General features: G+C 35.3%; 1 protein-coding gene across 4 annotated transcripts in view; it reads right to left on the bottom strand.

The window, feature by feature from the left end:
- AFTPH (aftiphilin) overlaps positions 1-18,234 on the bottom strand; it is a 62,752-nt gene that overhangs the window by 27,435 nt on the left and 17,083 nt on the right. For all 4 annotated transcript variants that reach the window (XM_006778537.2, XM_006778538.2, XM_015557909.1 and 1 more), the window contains exons 2-3: positions 9,661-11,618; positions 962-1,113 (exon numbers count right to left, since the gene is read on the bottom strand). In XM_006778537.2, the coding sequence (XP_006778600.1) occupies positions 962-1,113; positions 9,661-11,586 (2,078 nt within the window). In that variant the 5' untranslated portion in view covers positions 11,587-11,618. The remainder of the gene's footprint in view (positions 1-961; positions 1,114-9,660; positions 11,619-18,234) is intronic.

Below are 18,234 nucleotides of genomic sequence, written 5' to 3' on the forward strand. Positions count from 1 at the left end.
GAGTAAAGAAGCAAGAGTCCAGGAATGAAAAAAACGTTGAAATTAAAACTAGAAAATCAATCTACTGGTAGACCCTCTAATAGCTAATAATTAATAAGAGTTCCAGAAAGTAAACAGAGACAATGAAAGAAGGTAACTGTCAATACAAGTGGAACTGCCCTACACTGGGGAGCAGAAGTTTCTGGACTGAAGGGTCCCATCCATTGCTCAGTCCAAGGAATGAAAAGACTCACATTTAACTGTGAATTTTCAGAACACCAGCAACAAAGGATCCTAGATTATAAATTTAATGTGAGAGTAAATTAAATAAAACTTTATCTCCTATGTACCTTTTTTCTCAGGAGCTATTAGAGGATGTGGGCCACCAAAATAGGATCTAAGTGAACAGAAGTCCCCAAGACAACATGTGTTTAAGAGGACTGAAATAGGAAGATGGAAGTTCTCAGGGAAAAAGTGGAATGGCCAGCCTGACAGGTTTGATCACAAGTAAAATTATATTAACAGGCTATTGGCTGGGAGGGAAAAAGGAAAGACTTAAATGGAAAAAGAGAGTCAGGAAAAAGTTGTACTATAATAGAATTAGTGACTAAGCAAGGACCATTATTAACACGATTATCATAATGAAAATACCAAATAAAAATTTAAGTGAAAACTACAAGTATATTGGGATGATGAAGGAGAATAGCAGATGTAAGATCTAAATTCTCATCTACCATACTATGAAGTCAAAAGATGGAATGTAAGACTGAGTGATTAGAATAATGATTTAGAAATATCAGAAAAAAAGCTAAAAAATGGAGACACATGGAAGTTTTAAAAAAATGTATTTTTAGCACAATATGATTTTTTAAAACTTTAACACAATAATGTTTCAGAACCTTAATGTTTAAGATAATCTTATAAAATAGAACAGTTGACACTAACACATCTACATGCTATCTATCAACTGTCTACTACTTACCCACTTTCAGCTAAGGCCTCTCTTGTTTTTATTGGCAAGGTGTTTGTTTCCAGCAAGTGCTTCAGAGAAGTAACTTCCTCTTCAGTATCAGGGACAAACATGGAAGGAAAACATGCTTCGAAAATTCGCTCCAGGCGGTTTAGTAAAGCTGTCTGGACCAAAACACCCCCCAAAAGTATATTTTCATTTCTCAAGTTTTAATGTCATATTTCTTCTTCTCCATCAACATTATCATCATCATCAACATCATCATCATCATCACCACACACACACACACACACACACACACACACACACACACCCTCTGTCCATTACTATAAGACAGAGAGGGAAACTACCAGTCAGGTACAAATGAAAGAAGCACAATTACTCATAGAACAGCTGTTTTAAATGATTACTTTAAATAATCTTAGTGATACAGCGATGAAAAATAAATGTAGCTACACTATAAGCACTATACCTGGTACTTTAGAAACATGTTATTTAATCCATTAGAAAATTCTACAAAGAAGAAATTATTACCCAATTGTAAAGTGAGAAAGCAATCTCAAAGTCTGAATAAATGTCCAAAGCAAAAACAAAAACAAATACTAGATAGCATTTATATTCTTTACACTACACTGGGATGTTTCTTACCACCACTCACATATTCTAGATTTAGGACCAATAAGATCGGATGCTTGTAAAAGTATGCTACTATAGTTGAACAAACCTTTTTTTCTTGGACATAAACTTGAATTCTGAAAGCCTTTCAGAAACATTTCTGCTGCTAAGAGAGCAAACTAAAATAGGAGAGAATGTGTCAATTTTTTCTTAGAAATTCAACAGCTCATTTATTAATCTGATGGTCTGTCTTATCTTCTAGAAATTCCATTTCTCTATTTTTCTATGGTAGGTATATATGTATTTTTGAATAAAACAATGCTCTTCCTCCAAGCAAAACTCATATATTCCCAAGAATTTTCACCAAGAAAGTTGGTATTTGGAGTTTTTTCATTAATTAAAATTTACTGAATTTAGATTAACTTATATTTTTGGTTACTACTAGGTTTATTCTACATGTGCAACCTACAATAACATTTATTTCACTCTATTTCAGATACATGTAAAACTGAATAGTTCAATTTACCAATTAAACATCAAATAAGAATCCAAATTGTAAACATGTTAAAGCTTGTTGGAAGATTAAGTGTATTTCTGAAATGACACCCAGTGTACAAGAAAATGCCACATCATGGTGGTACCTCCTGCTAAGTAAGGCACACAAGTTATCACTCGATTTCTCTTGTTTAGTACAGTCAGCAAACAGGAAAACCAAAAGGAAAAATTTTCACAAACATATTTTCCAAACTAAAATCTCTTTTTTGAGAGTAGTATCAGAGCAAAAACCTCAACACTGCATTTACTAGTAGTCTCAGGTACTCTTCTGCTCTCTGCAAGTTACTCTAAAATCTTTATTATATTCATGTCTGTGATATGAGAAAAGTTCTCAGTATCAATTATGAAACTTCCAGTAAAAAGTAGAGTCAAGATCCCAGGACTTGTGAAACTTGAGTGTGTCAAGGGGACCAGCGCTTAAAGGCTTCCACAGAGGGAATGGACAGACATTACTTTTAAGCGGATCAGATAACCATCTAATTGGAAACATGAGGAGTGTTGGCATCTCCTGGGCAGGGAAGGTAAACAAAACTCACATAAGACCAAATTTTTATTTCTCTGTAAATTAAAACAGAATTGTTCTGGTATCTTCTTTGTTAAATGGGATAAAAACAACAACATTCATCAAAGGAAGCAAGAAATGACTCTAAAACAATTCAATCATTTGGGCAATATTATACAAGAAGTCTTAGGTACACCAGCCAGCAAATTCTTAAATTAGTGGAATGTACTTGAGGAAACAGAGCATTACATTAACCTGATTACCTCAATATTTTACTTCTTTCCCAATCTTTTCTCATAAAGAATGTGAATTACATAGTAATTTAAAAAGAAAGTTCCATATGTGTAAGATTAGACATTACATTACATTGCTTCAAATCTATTACTGAATGAAGCAGGCAATTTTTTCATAAAGGGTAAGATAGTAAATACTTTCGGCTTTGTAGGCCATCCATAAACAAGCAAGTGTGGGTGTGTTCTAATGAAACTTTATGTACTAAACAGGTGTCAGGACAGATTTGTCTCTTAGGCCACAGTTTGCCCAACTGAGGTAGAGCAATAAACAAGTAACAAAGATTCAAGTAGCCAGAGTCCACTAACTGAACAGCATTACCCAACACATATTGCCACTATATTATAGTGTCATCAAAGCAGTTCTAAATTCAATTTCTAAAAATTATAGGAGCTTTGAGGGCAAGGACTATCCCTTATCTTGAATCTCTAGTACCTAGGTTCTTACACATAATTGGTACAGGAATAACTATATCAATGTAAAATAGATTTTTTTTTAAAAAGCACTTCACTTTTATTTAAGACTGCAGGGGGCATATTTGTTCTATTTACAAAAGTATATCTTATTGTAAGCCATCTAAATAATTTTTGTACACAGACCGGATATATTTATATAATTATAGCATGTATAAATAATAATAGCTAAATGAATGCCTTTATGTAATGCACTATGCTTGATGCTCTACATATATTACTTGATAAAATCTCTAAAAGAAACCCTGAAAGACAAGTATTATGTCCATGTTATAAAGTAAAGGGAGATTAATATAACCAACCAGTCACATGCTGGCATGGTGTACAGCAAGGATTTGACCCAAAGCCAGACGCTAAAGCCTACTTTCTTTTCATTAAGACATGCTTTTATCCACTTTTTTTTGTCTTTCAAACATTTGTAGTCATTAGATAAGGTATTCAACTATTAACTGCCGATTTGCTTTAAAAGCAAATAATTTCATTCAACACAACAACTCATAGTTTTCAACAAAGCAAATTGAAAATTTTTACTAGTCAGTGCTATGCTCTACATTAATGTGAGGGTAACAAAATTGCAAACACTTAGCATACTAAATTTTAGCTGAGATTATAATAGTAACTAAATAAAATATTCTCATCAAATACTTAAATTTTAAATGCCTTCAACACCAAAGTCAAAGAGGATAAAGAGCCATCAGTTCTTCCTTAAATTTGGAATTTAGAAACTGGTGACTGGTTGGCTGAATACTAGTTTATATAACTCAGTCATGTCCTTTAATTCATACAAATCTCAAATGCTAAGCCTAGCAAACAGCAGTACATCTAGCCATTAAACATTTTAAGAACTGGGGGCTCTAATAAATGCAGGATTGAAAGTCAAATGCCCTTCAAGGCAGGTGCCAGGTTCCCTTTTGATTTTCTCTATTCATGTCCAGTGCTAGGAAGCCAAACAAGGTCTACTACTTGCACAAAAGGGCACTTATACCAATAAGAGTTCCTACCTGTCAAAACTATTCTGAGAATGGAAACTAGCCCAAAGCAGCAGCTTTGCTCTCAAAATAGTCTGATGGGTAAATATAGAGCCAGAATTAGGGGTACTCCCACACAAATTCTCATTTGTCTCTATTACTTTCCGCTATTCACCAAAAAATTCAGTTGGCAACCCTATTTCTTGCACCTCTGAAGACCATTTTCCAAGTTGATTTCTGAGATGATTCAGTAACAGTTAACATTTATTGAGCACTTATTATGTGCAAGGCACTGTGCTAATTAAGGACCTCTAGATGCACAATTTTATTTTATCTTCATAGTAAGAGTTTTGAAGTAAGTACTTTGATCATTCTTTAAATCTGAGGTTCAGGGAAGTGGATAACGCAAAAGTTAGTGCTGAAACATAAATGTGAATCTAGCAGTGGGGCTCCGGTGCCTTGCTTTTAGCACTATACTATGCCCAGGACTAACTTACACAGTAGGCATTGGGCTTAGGGCCCACAATAATTTTAGGGGTTCATGAAAATGTTTTACTATCTAATATTAACATTCTCATCTTTATACCGTTATAAAAGAAAAACTTAAGTATCTTTTATGGGGAAGGAGCTCACAAAAGTCCTATGTGGCCTTGGCTATACTACTCTCCAAAGGTAATCTGGCTTTTGTACCATACTTGTTTTCCTATCAGGGTCCTTTATTACCTTAAGTGTTTTTATATTTTCATTTTTTTTTTCAAATCAGATAGGATTTCTGGGAAAGCAAAAACAATTAACTACCCGATTGTTTAATTCATCAATGGTGGACACAGAATCATGCATGAATTCCCAGTTCCATCGTATCTTCTGTCTAAGGTTGGAGGAAGAAAGTCCTAGGATATATAAGCAGCCTTTTACCCACTTGTGCAAATAAGCCATATTATCTAATGCAGAGTTTCCCAACTGATATGCCTCAGTCACAAACAGGTTACAGATGTTCTAAAAATATGGAAAGCTATACATAAACATGTGGTTCCCATACGGTTAATTTTAGGTGTCAACCTGTCTGGGCCATGAGGTGCTTAGAGGCTGATCAAACATTATTCTGGTTATGTCTGTGGAGGTGTTTCTAGATGAGATTAACACTGGAATTGGTAGACGGAATAAAGCTGATTATCTTTCCTAATATGAGTGGGCCTCATCCAATCACTGAAGACAGCTCAAAGACTGTGGAGATAGGGACTTATCAGTCTTCAAAACACATGAGCCAATCCTCCCCTCCATCCCCGCTTCATCCATCCATCCATCCATCTATCCTCCTGGTTCTGTTTCTCTGGAGAGTGCTAACTAATACACCTTTATTTTATAAACAGGTGGAGTATGAGCAGTTTAAGCCCACTGAAGGTCTCATTCAGTTTTTCAAAGTAGTGTTTAAGACCAGCACAGGTAGGGGTCCTAGACTCTGGTTCTTATGCCATTCAAATACGTATCTCCTTTAAAGTATTTTCTATTTAAGGTAATTTCTAAAATTCCTTAAACATATCTCTAGTTAGTTTTTTTTCTTTCTTAGGAACAAAAGTTGATTATTGTTAATAGTTTTAATATTGATAGCATTAGGTCTTGCTCTTAAGTGGAAGAAACATAAAATCCACTGGGTAATATGATCTCCCATTTAAAAAGATACCTTATGCCTCAACACCATTAAATATTAAGTAAGATATCAAGTACAACCTACAATTGTATACTTGTCAGTTTCCAATTTTAAACTATATAAAAGCAACTGGTTATAATATTCATGAGGCTCTACAAAGATGCTTTGCAACTTATACACAATTTTTGGATAAATTTAATAAAACATTTCTATCTATTTTGGAATCAAAGCCCAGAATTTCACATTTTTTGAGGGAAAAATAACAAAAGGAACCACTATCCAAATACTTCAGATAAGCAAAGAGCTATAAGGCCAAAATATTAATTTCTTGAGATATAACTGACATATAACATTATATTAATTTCAGGTGTACAACATAATGATTAGATATATGTGTATACTACAAACTGACCATCACAGTAAGTCTAGTTAACATCCATCATCACACAGTTACAGATTTTTCTTGTAATGAGAAGTTTTAAGATCTACTCTCTTAGCAATTTTCAAATATAAAATACAGTATTACTAATTATAATCATCATGCTGTACCTTTCATCCTCAGGACTTATTTAGTTTATAATTAAAAGTTTGTATCTTTTGACCACTTAATTTCCTTATTTTGTTGCTTACTTCTGTTTCCAGTCATAAATTGAAGTGTTCCCCAAATAAAGGAAAACTTTCACAAACCTTAGGCAGATGATTAAACAAACAAAGGTGAAAATATAGGATTAGTTATACTCAGTTTGAGAATGCTTTCTGGTGAACAAACCAATAACTTAATCTCAAAATAACAAAAGCCAAAGTATTAGAGATTCTCTTCTTTTTTCTTTTTGTGATATTTTAAATGTTTAAAGCTTTCAAAACAAATCTTCATCTAAACTATTTTCCCAGTAGCATTATCAATTAGATAGCCAATAAGAATGACTCATAGCTTCCTTTTCTACAGCCAATTAATATTTTTTAAAATTACTCATTAATTACCTAAATTATCAAATAACATCAGAGTAATACTTTTCAAATTTTACAAAAGCTCAAAGTTAAACGCAGTGCTTATGACATTATCTTCTTTACTATATACTTAAGAAAAAGGCATCTTGGCTATCAGTCAAGGTTCCTTTCTGGAAAATTAACTGGTAAACAAACAAACATGTTAAAACAATACACATAATGGTCTTTTGGGGTAAAAAGGACTCTTTTGAAAGTAAAGAGGACTTTCGTCGTCATTTTGTTTTGTTTTAAATCTTAGCCCAAAAAGTGAATAGTTTTGACCTCTTTCCAATTTAAACAATAGAGATACCACTACCTGCCTTTCTCTACAATTTATAAGACTGTTAATGAGAATGAAATATATTGAACTCTAAAAAAGAAAATTTCACTGTAGAGTAAAACTATTTATCAATACATGGTCATGTATGGCTTAAATCCCCTTTGAGGTCTGCTGGACCCACTTCTGAGAATTAGTCTAACAACATTTTATAACTTTGAAAATTTTCTTCTTGGTTGATTTTTCCCTTAAGTAACAAATTATTGCAATAAAGCTACAATAACTGATTTGTCTCTTGACCCAAGGAAGAGATATTTTATTAAAATGTTAAGAGCCCTGCTGGCGTAGCTCAGCAGATCCTGGAAAAGAAAGAAACTACAGGCCACAGGCCTCCTTCCCAACAGCAGGATAATGAAAGTCATTTGCAACTACTCACTTAGCAGGGTTTACCCATTCCCCTACCTCAACTTTCTTCTGAAGTTCTCTTCTAGCCCTTTCTAGCAGTCTCTCTATATCTAAGTTCTGCTCCTTTTGTGTAACTCATTCAGAAAAAAAAAAAAAAAAAAAAAAAAAAGCCTAAGGACTGAGCCAAATAAATCTCAGGAAGTCTTAATGCATCTTGCCACATATACACAGTTAATTTTTAAAAAATAGAATCATATTAAAAATTTTGGTGTTTCAGATTTTTTTCACTCATTTTAAAATTTACTGTCATGTCATTTTATCTGCACAAAAATCCTTTGAAGTAGATATTACAAATAATCATAAAGCTTAAATCATAAAGCTTATAAGAGGCTGAGTCAAGATTCAAACTCAGATCCATAAGATTCCATAAGGTCCACCCATATACTTCATTATCTCCTATATTCAGTAATCAAATTATACATAAATAACTTTGATCAACTTCTATGACGCAAAAAATTCCTTTTTAAAGTGGTCATACTTTAAAAAATTCATTATCTGATGATGTTAAATGTTCTAATGCCATAAATTAAAGATCATCCAATACCAGTGTCACCTTACATTCTAGTAAGATGAAACTAATTCCGAAACGGATTAGGTCAAAACCAACAAGTCTTTGCTTTGCATTGTACAATTAATTCACTCCTTGTTTATAACTGCAAGCTTCTGCCTCAAAAATAAATTCCTCATCAGATATAAAACATTAGCCAAACCATGTAATAACTGAATTAGCAAATTTAGCTATTAAGACCCTCAAAGTCAAATGAAAAGTGATAGCTGTGTACACCAACTGGTAATACCATAATTTTGACAATATCTTGAAGTATTAAAGATGTTAAAACAATGATGTATAACCACTTCAAATAACATTCAGACTTTGGAAATATTTCCAATTAAAAATGGTTTGCTTAGCAAAAGATAACTAGAGAAGTAGAATTTATAGATTCTGATTTTATTCTCAGGAACTTAAACTAAGCTTGAGGACCAAGTGTTACATATATCAATTGTCAGTATAAAGCAGTTATTTTCAAGTGTTCTCTTCCACACCCCTGGGGTTGAGGAAAGGTAAAATGTAGCTGGAGGAACAACTTGGGTATCAAGCTGCACCTCTAGGGACTACTTTAGATGAAAATAAATCTTAATGAATCTTCTCTGAAAAAGACTACACCAGAAGATGATAAAGTAAAGGGGGGTAAAAAATATTCTCCCTGATGTCCTTACTCAACAAGAAGAGTGGCCGTAAATGTACATTTTCAAGAAATTAAAAGCAAATAAATATAGCCATAATAAGTCAACCATGGATGTTTCTTACTAGATCTAAACCTTACTCTCTCACCCTTACCCCAGGTCTTTTAGTACCTGTTAAATTACAAGGCCCAAATCTGTTTCTTTCAAATTCTTTTTCTATACTTCAAGTCCCTGTAGCCTTCAGCATAGGGTGAGATTTCAAATTCTGCTTGCTTTCTCCTGCTATCAAAACTATACTTTAATCTCCTAGGTCTTTCTTTGATAGACAAAATGAAAAGACATTGTTTTCTGAAACTTAAGAAAGTCTTCTAAATCTCAGTTTAACCTTCTTTTAAAACCACTATAAAAGTAAACACTGAAGGATTCACTAGAATTAGCTAATTAATGAATTTTTACATTTTTTATGAATGTAACAATATTTACATTAATCAAAAAACCAAGTTGATGAATTTCTTTAAATATTAAAAAACCCCTTGAGATAAAGAAAATTTTTACTAAGCATTATTGTAGTACTATTTCAAGTTTACCAAAGTCTTGTAAAAAATGTAAATAACCTACAAATCAGGCAAGCATTATGTATCATAAAGACTCCTTAACAGATATTCAATTTAAAAATATTTTTTGAAAAGTTAAATTAAGAAGCCTCCATAGTTTGTCATATAAAATAGAGAAAATTAGTAAATACCTGAACTGAAGTGGCTGTTTCCTGTACATAGCCACCAGCAACTGGTCCTTTGGAAGTTGCTAAAGGGACACTGTGCGTTTTGAGGGTTTCTGGGGTATCAGTCTTTTCATCTGTCCTATGTGACTGCCAGGCTTCCTTCCGATGATGAGATTCAGCAGCTTGCTCATCTCCAAAAGCAGCCCAAGAGCAACTATCTTTCTGTCCATCCTCAAAAGCATTCCAATCTACAACTTGGCTAGGACCAGCTGAACTGAAGTCCGCAAAATCATCAGAGTCTTGAAAAGCACTGCAGTCATCTTGAATATTTGGCACAGAATCAAAATCTCCAAACTCACCTTCTTGCCCAATTTTTAGTTCTGAAACAGGTTCAGTTCCTGTAGACTTCCTTTCCAACTTACCTTCCTCTGAAAAACTACCAGAATTTTGTTTTCGGTCTGCCTCCGTAAATATAATTTCCTCTTGGCAAGAAACAGCATTTGTATCCCCAAATTCTCCAAAGTCATCACCTGATTCACTAATATGTGGAAAGTACTCTGAGGACTCTTGAAAAGTGACATCACTCATTGAATTTTGAGTACCGGTAACAAAAGGTGGAGTTGTGCCACTGGCTGTGCCAAAGTCACCAAAATCATCTTCATTAGTATCGTTGCAAGTCACAAAGTCGTTACTACTATCCCCATTTTTTACACTTATAGGATCACCCAAAACATTTTCTTCTGTAGGATCAATGCTGGGGCTTTGGTAATCAGTAAACTTTCTACTTTCTTCTTTGGAAGAACTAACTTCATCATCAGCATCAAAAGTTTTAACAGAATCCATGCATAGGCCAGTACATTTGGAAGTAAATAAATCAAGTTTTTCCTCAGTTTTACATTGTTCTCTCCTATTGGCTTCCGAATTATCAGCCGAGTCTACCGAAGTCCAAGCCTTTGATTGTACACTTGAATTTAAAAATTCATCCTGTTGTAATGTTGGAAGGCCTTGTGTTTTAGTACTGAGACCTCTGTTACTCTTCCTGCTTGTTTCTGAAAGGCAAATCTGATCTTCTCCTTCAATGTGTCCTTTATTATCAAAGTTTCTACCCAAAGACACTTCTTTTACAGAATTTAGTTCATTAGCTCTATTAATTTTATTGTTTTCCTGAATGGTTAGTGCTTCTCTATCATTTAAAACTGCACATCCCATTTCTTCTAGTTGTATCCTTTCCTTTTCGGGAAATGTGGCAAAATCTGCAAATTCCTCAGCAGGACTATGTGCACAGTCTAAATTATACTCAGTACCGTGAGTGCTAAGAGGCTTTTTTCCTTTTAAATCCACTACAGTGTCCAGATCATCTGTTCCCTGAGGATTTACAGTTTCCAATACTGCAAACCCATTTGTTAGAATCTCCAGACAAGGAGGCTTTTCACCATTGCAGCTTTGTAAATGCTTGTTTTGATGAACAACATTCATATCAGTTCTAAAATCTCTCGGAGAGAAACTTTCAGGTGTTCCAACATTCTGTCTCTGCTCCATTATTTTATTTAAATTTCCTGGACTTTCTATGCCATCGATGGAAGTATCTAAAGTTTCAGATGGAATTACTTCTTTGCTGGTGGTAGAGAGCAAAACATTAGACTGTCCTTTCCCAGGAGAAGAAAGTTCAGCAGTGATATCCTTATCATTACCATTTTCAATGGACTTAAAGCTTGTAAGGCTATCTACATTTTCTGAGAAATCATGAATTGGCATAAAGTGGTTTGAAGGTACAAACTCTTCCTTGGGACGAGTACAATCTGGTGTTTCAAATTCAACAAACCCTACACTGGAAGGGCTAACTTCTGAAAACCCTCCAAATTCCCCAAATTCATCCTCATCCTCATCCTCAGCTCCATTGTCCAGTGGTGGTGGGGATGAAGAGTACATCTGAATGACGTCTGGCTCCATTGTTCACTTGCTTTCAAATAATTAATTTATAACTGAAAAAAAAGAGAGATTTTTTGAGGATAAGATCTTTCAAAATTCTCTAAGCTACTTCAAAACAATGAAAATTTACAGTGCTCTTTTTTGTATATTTTAAACTATTTTCCTCTTAGGTGAGATTACTTTTCACCACTATAATAATATGCCAAAAATTTTTCTCTCTTCTAGTGTATGTTTCTAAGGGCATTAGTAGTACATTACTAAATTTGGGGATTCCAACAAATTTCAAATAAACACAGCAGTATATCTAAAAAATTCTCTTTGAGGGCACCTGCTTGTTCTCTTAAGCCCTCTTTTCAGTTTATTCAGGGCTTGCCTTATGAATTTGTATGAACTCTTTATAAATAAAAGATATGAACATTTTATCTCTAATAATTACAAATATTTTCCTCACTTTGCTTTTCAACTTTTTATCCAAGTTGATTCTTTTGTTTTGTCTTAATATACTTAATTTTGTTAGAGTAGTTTTAGGTTCATAGCAAAAGCACAGAAGATACAGAGTTTTCCCATATAGCTCCCTGCCCCCATTCATTCATAGCCTCATCTATTAAGAACATCTTCCACTACAGTGATGTATCTGTTACAAAAGATGAGCCTACATCAACATATCATTAATACCCAAAGTCCAGAGTTTATATTAGGGTTTACTCTTGGTGTTATGCATTCCTTGGGTTTGGACAAATGTATAAAGACATGTGTCCCCCATTATAGAATTATACAGAGTAATTTCATTGCCCTAAAAATCCTGTGTTCCACCTGTTCATCTTTCCCCCTCCCCTGTCCCTGGAAATCACTGATCTTTTTACTCTCTCTATAGTTTTTGCCTTTTCCAGAATGTCATATAGTTGGAATCATACAGTATATATGTAGCCTGTACATACTACTGTATGACTGGCTTCTTTCACTTAGTAATATGCATCTAAGGTTCCCCCATGTTTTTTCATGGTTTGATAGCTCATTTCATTTTAGCACTGAATAATATTCCAGTGCCTACATGTACCACAATTTAATTTTTTATAATTTTCAATTCTGAAATCATTTAGGATGCACAAGAAGTTGAAAATTATACTTATCGTGTATATTTCACTCAGTTTCCCCCCAATAATATGGTAATTAATGATAGCACCCGATTAAACCACCTTGTTTAGTTTTTTCCCCTTTGTGTTTTGTGTGTGTGTGTGTGTGTGTGTGTGTGATAAATGTCCTAAATATCTAGGATATTTATCACATATATAGGTTAGATTTGAGTAATCATCACTACAATTTGGATAAGAACTGTTGCAAAAATAGTTTAATATTCATCATATAGTTCATTATATAGCTATACCACAGTTCTGTTTCTCCATTCACTCCATGCAGGACATTTTGGTTGTTTCCTGTATTTTACAATTACAAATAAAACTGCTATGAACATTTATGTACAGATTGTTCTGAGAATATGAGTTTTCATTTCTCTAACTTAAATACCCAGGAGTGTGAATGCTGGGATACAGTGTTTAACTTTATAAGAAACTGCAACGTGGCCGATTTGGCTCAGTGGTTGAGCACTGACCCATGAACCAGGAGGTCACGGTTCAATTCCCAGTCTGGGCACATGCCTGGGTTACAGGCTCAATTCCCAGTGGGGGGTTATTCAGGAGGCAGCTGATCAATGATTATCTCTAACTGATGATATTCTCTCTTTCTCTCTCTCCCCCTTCCATCTGAAATCAATAAAAATATAATTAAAAAAGAAACTGCCAAACTGCTTTCCCAAATTAATTTTTTAAAAAAATATATTTTATTGATTCTTTACAGAGAGGAAGGGAGAGGGATAGAGAGTTAGAAACATTGATGAGCTGCCTCCTGCACACTCCCTACTGGGGATGTGCCTGCAACCAAGGTACATGCCCTTGACTGGAATCGAACCTGGGACCCTTCAGTCCACAGGCCGACGCTCTATCCACTGAGCCAAACTGGTTAGGGCCCAAATTAATTTTTAAGGGGTCAAACCAATTGATCTTCTCATTAATAATTTTCTTAATTACATTATTATTATTATTATATAAGCTTAAGATTTAATAAATAGTATCACTTTTATTTTCTTCTGCTTTTAGAGTGTATTTTTAACATTTAATTCTTAATCCACCTAGAACTTAATTTAGTGTATGATCTAAAGCAAGGGTCTAAGTAAAAATCTTTCCTAAATAGCCAAGCAATTATCATAATCCCATTTATTGAATAATCCTTCCCAAATTCTTTAGTTTATCGTGTCCTCTTTTTTTGTTATACATTTAATTTTTAAATTTATATCTAGTTTATTCTGTTCCTCTGTACTAAACAGTCAAAAGTGCCACAGATAGGCTAATATTAAAAGCAAAGGGAGGATTAACAACCAAAGTCCTACAATAAAATTAGCCCATAAACAATGAATTGATACTTCTTGCAATTCACAGTTGTCAGAAAGGTATATGAAGAACATGTTTATTACAAAATTCAATCAGTTTTGCAGCTTAAAAAGAATCACTTTCTTTCAACTCTCAGAATAAAATTTTGTATGATCTTCCAGTTTTAGGGAGAAGTTGCCTTAGAAACAATATTAATTTAAATTAGAGATGAAGAAAATGGGGCTAACTGATGATCAATGTTCCAAAGGTCATAAGCTGGTTCAAAACTGAGCTATTAGCTGTTAAAGTGTATATACTTTTTTTCTGGGACACACTGTATAAAATAAACCCTGTATAAAATAAACCTTGTTCAGAATCCTGATAACTCCTTCCAATGTCTAGTGTACAGGGTAATTTGACTTCTAACAGTTTCCCTGTAATTATGAAGTTCCTATTATTTAAAAATAGTCTCTGCTTGTTAATGAGAGTGTGGAGAAATGGACACCTGGTACACACATACTGCTGGTGGGTGTGCAAATTGTTATAAAGCTTGCAGAAGGCAATCTGGCTATACTATACAAATTCCAAAAAAAAAAAAAAAAGGTAAAACAAAATGCTCCAAAGGGATTATTTATACAAATTATGTTATATTCTTACCATAGCATAGTATGTAGCCATTAATGTCATGATTCTTTTTTTTTAAATTTAAAACATTTATAATGATGGGAACATGTCAAAAGAACACAAAGGCCAGCTTGAAGGGCTCCAACCAGTTAAATCAGGGACAATTGAGCATCAAAATAAAAATAATAACTGATTATAATCCACTGAATAAAATAATACACTCAGTTGTCACAGATATAAACATGTAAGTGAATAAATGGAAAGTTAGATGAGGAACAGGACATGCATAGCTTCAAAATACCTCCCCACAACATACTTAATTACAAAGGAAAAAGTGTAACTTTATAGTGGTGAAGCCTGACACTTAATCAAGTGATTAAAGTGAACATCATTAGTAATAGGAAAATTAAAATCATGCATCAGTTGACAAATCCAATGAGAAGAATGTAGAATCACTTTGGAATATTCCTGCCAAAAATAAATAACCTCAATTGAATCATGAGGAAACGTTAGACAAACTCAAATTGAGAGACAGTCTACAAAACAATCTTCACAAATTATCAATGTCATGAAAATTAAGGAAAAAGGGAAGAACTGTTCCAGATTGAAGACGACTAAAGAGATATGACAAGTAAATGCAGCATTTCACTCCCAACTGATTCCCTGTTTGTAAAGGTCATTATTGGGATGATTATGAAATTTGAATACAGTCCAAGGATTAGATAGCAGGAAAGTATTGATGCTAATTTCTTGATTTTGATGGTAGTATTATGGTTATGTAAGAGAATGTCCTTGGTTGTAGGACATTAGAATATTTGGCAGAGACAGGACATTGGGTTGGGAAGTCTCAAATTATTTTGGGAAAATTATTTGTACTGAACTTGCAACTTTTTCTAAATCTGTGACCATTTCAAAATGAAAAAAAAACACACTAATAACACTCGAGATTTATGTATTTAAATATGTATGTTTTACAATAAACATGTGTTACTTATACAATAAAACCTTAAAAAATTATGACAAAATATACATAATAAAATTTACCATATTAACCATTTTTAACTGTATGGTTCAATGGCATTAAGTACATACACACTGCTGTGCAATCTTTATTACCATCCATCTCTAGAACTTTTTTAATCTCCCCAAATATCAAAGTATCTTCTCTACTCATTAAACAACTCCCCTTTCCCTCCCCCTGCTCCGCCCCAGCTCCTGCAATCATCATTCTACTTTGTCTCGATGAATCTGACTACCCTAGATACTACATAAAAATAGAATCATATAGTATCTGTTCTTTTGTGACTGGCTTCATTGATTTATTGATTTTATATTTTTATTGATTTTTAGGGAGAGAGAGGCAGGGAGAGGGAGAAAGAGAAACATTGATGTGAGCGCAAAACATTGATCCTCTGCCTCCTGGACGCAACCCTACTGAAAATCAAGCCCATAACTGGGGCATGTGTCCTCACGGGGAATTGACCTGGAGACCTTCTGGTGCATGAAACATGCTCAACTAACTGAGCCACACTGGCCAGGGCTATCATTTGTTGATGAATAGTTGGGTTGCTTACACCTTTGGCTATTATGAATAATGCTGCTATGAACATTCATGTACAGTTTGTGTGTGTATGTGTGTGTGTGTGTGTAACATTTGTTTTATTAAATTTGGGGGGTGGGGGGAGAGATACCTAGGAATGAAATTGATGGGTCATATACTAACTTTGTTTTTCATTCTTTTTTCACTCAGTATAATGAATGCCCTTAAAGTCCATTTTGGTTGTTGCATGTATCAACAGGTCAATCATTTTTATTGTTGAACTAGAGGCCCAGTGCACGAATTCACGCACCAGTGGGGTCCCTCGGCCTGGCCCCCAGGATCAGGCCGAAACCGGCTCTCTGACATCCCCCGTGGGGTCCCGGATTGCGAGAGGGTGCAGGCCAGGCCGAGGGACCAGCAACCCCACTGGTGCATGATAGGGACTGGGGAGGGACCGTGGGATGGTTCCAGGGCATGTCTGGCCCGTCTTGCTCAGTCTGGATCAGTTGAACCCAAGCAGCAAGCTAACCTACCAGTCAGAGCCTCTGCCCCCTGCTGGTCACTGCACATCATAGTGAGCAGTTGAGTGGCCTTAGCATATCATTAGCATATTACTCTTTGATTGGCTGGACGGCCGACCAGTTGACCAGACACTTAGCATATTAGGCTTTTATTATATAGGATAGTATTCTACTGTACACATATACCAGTTTGTTCAACCATTCACCAACTGAAATACATATAGATTATTTTCAGTATTTTATTTTTATAAATAGTATGCATGCTACATTAATAATATCTATACTAACAGTATGTTTAACTAACCTATATAATAAAAGCCTAAGCAACAGTTACGACAGAAGGACCAGAACAACCGGTCGCTATGATGCATACTGACCACCAGGGGGCAGATGCTCAATGCAGAAGCTGCCCCCTGGTGGTCAGTATGCTCCCACAGGGAGAGTGCCTCTCAGTCTGAAGCCAGGCTCACGGCTGGCGAGCTCAGTGGGAGCCTCTCCCGCCTCCGTAGCAGTGCTAAGGAGCAATGAGCCCAGCGGTCAGGAGCAGTGAGCAGGTGGGCGGTAAGAAGCAAGAGGTCTCAAATTGTAAGAGGGCGCAGGCCGGGCCGAGGGATCCTCCCTGCCCCACCAGTGCATAAATTTCATGCACCAGGCCTCTAGTATATAATCCTACCAGGCTTGAGGCACTGAACCTAACTGTCCCCTATACCTGGGCTCCAGAGCATTAAGGAGAAAAAACCAACATGATATAGAAAAATGTTACATGCAAACAAGTGGTTAGAATAAGATGGAACTTGGAGATATTGTAGAAAATAGGTCTACCTTTCATCTAGGGCCAATATTCCACCTTTGTGTGGAAATTACCGAAAAATCGGTATAGTGGTCTGGTATAATAAAAATATTAAGAGCATTTATATACAGGTTTTTATGTGAACATAGTCCTCATTTTTTTCTGGGATAAATGCCCAAGAGTGTGATTACTGGGTCCTATGGTAGGTGTATGTTTAGTTCTGTAAAAAAATAAAACCACATCAAAACACCCCCCAAAACCAACAACTGCCAAAGTATTTTCCAGAGTACTATACCATTTTACATTCCCATAACACTTTATTTCTTAAAGAAACATATCTGATCTTTGTTTTAGTGAAACCTGGCTGAGGTTAACCCATTGCTTTTTTTAAAAAAAAATCTTTATTGGTCAGATTATTACAGTTGTTCCCTTCCCCCCCCATAGCTCCCCTCCACCCAGTTCCCACCCCACCCTCTGCCCTTACCCGCCCACTGTGTCCTCATCCAAAGGTGTGCAATTTTTGTCCAGTCTCTTCCCGCACCTCCACTCCCCTCCCGCCCACTGTCCTCAGCCATAGGTGTACAATTTCTGTTGCTGGGTCATACACATGGAAAATGTAGCTATTTCCATCAGCAATGTGTCCCTGTGTTCGGCCACACAGGGGCCGTCGCAGCCTCACAGGGGCCGTCGCAGCCTCACAGGGACTGTCTCAGCCTCACAGGGACTGTCTCAACCTCCCGGGGACCGTCTCAGCCTCACAGGGGCCGTCAC

Source organism: Myotis davidii, unplaced genomic scaffold (genome assembly GCF_000327345.1).
Source record: "Myotis davidii unplaced genomic scaffold, ASM32734v1 scaffold6, whole genome shotgun sequence".
NCBI classification, from domain to species: Eukaryota; Metazoa; Chordata; class Mammalia; order Chiroptera; family Vespertilionidae; genus Myotis; species Myotis davidii.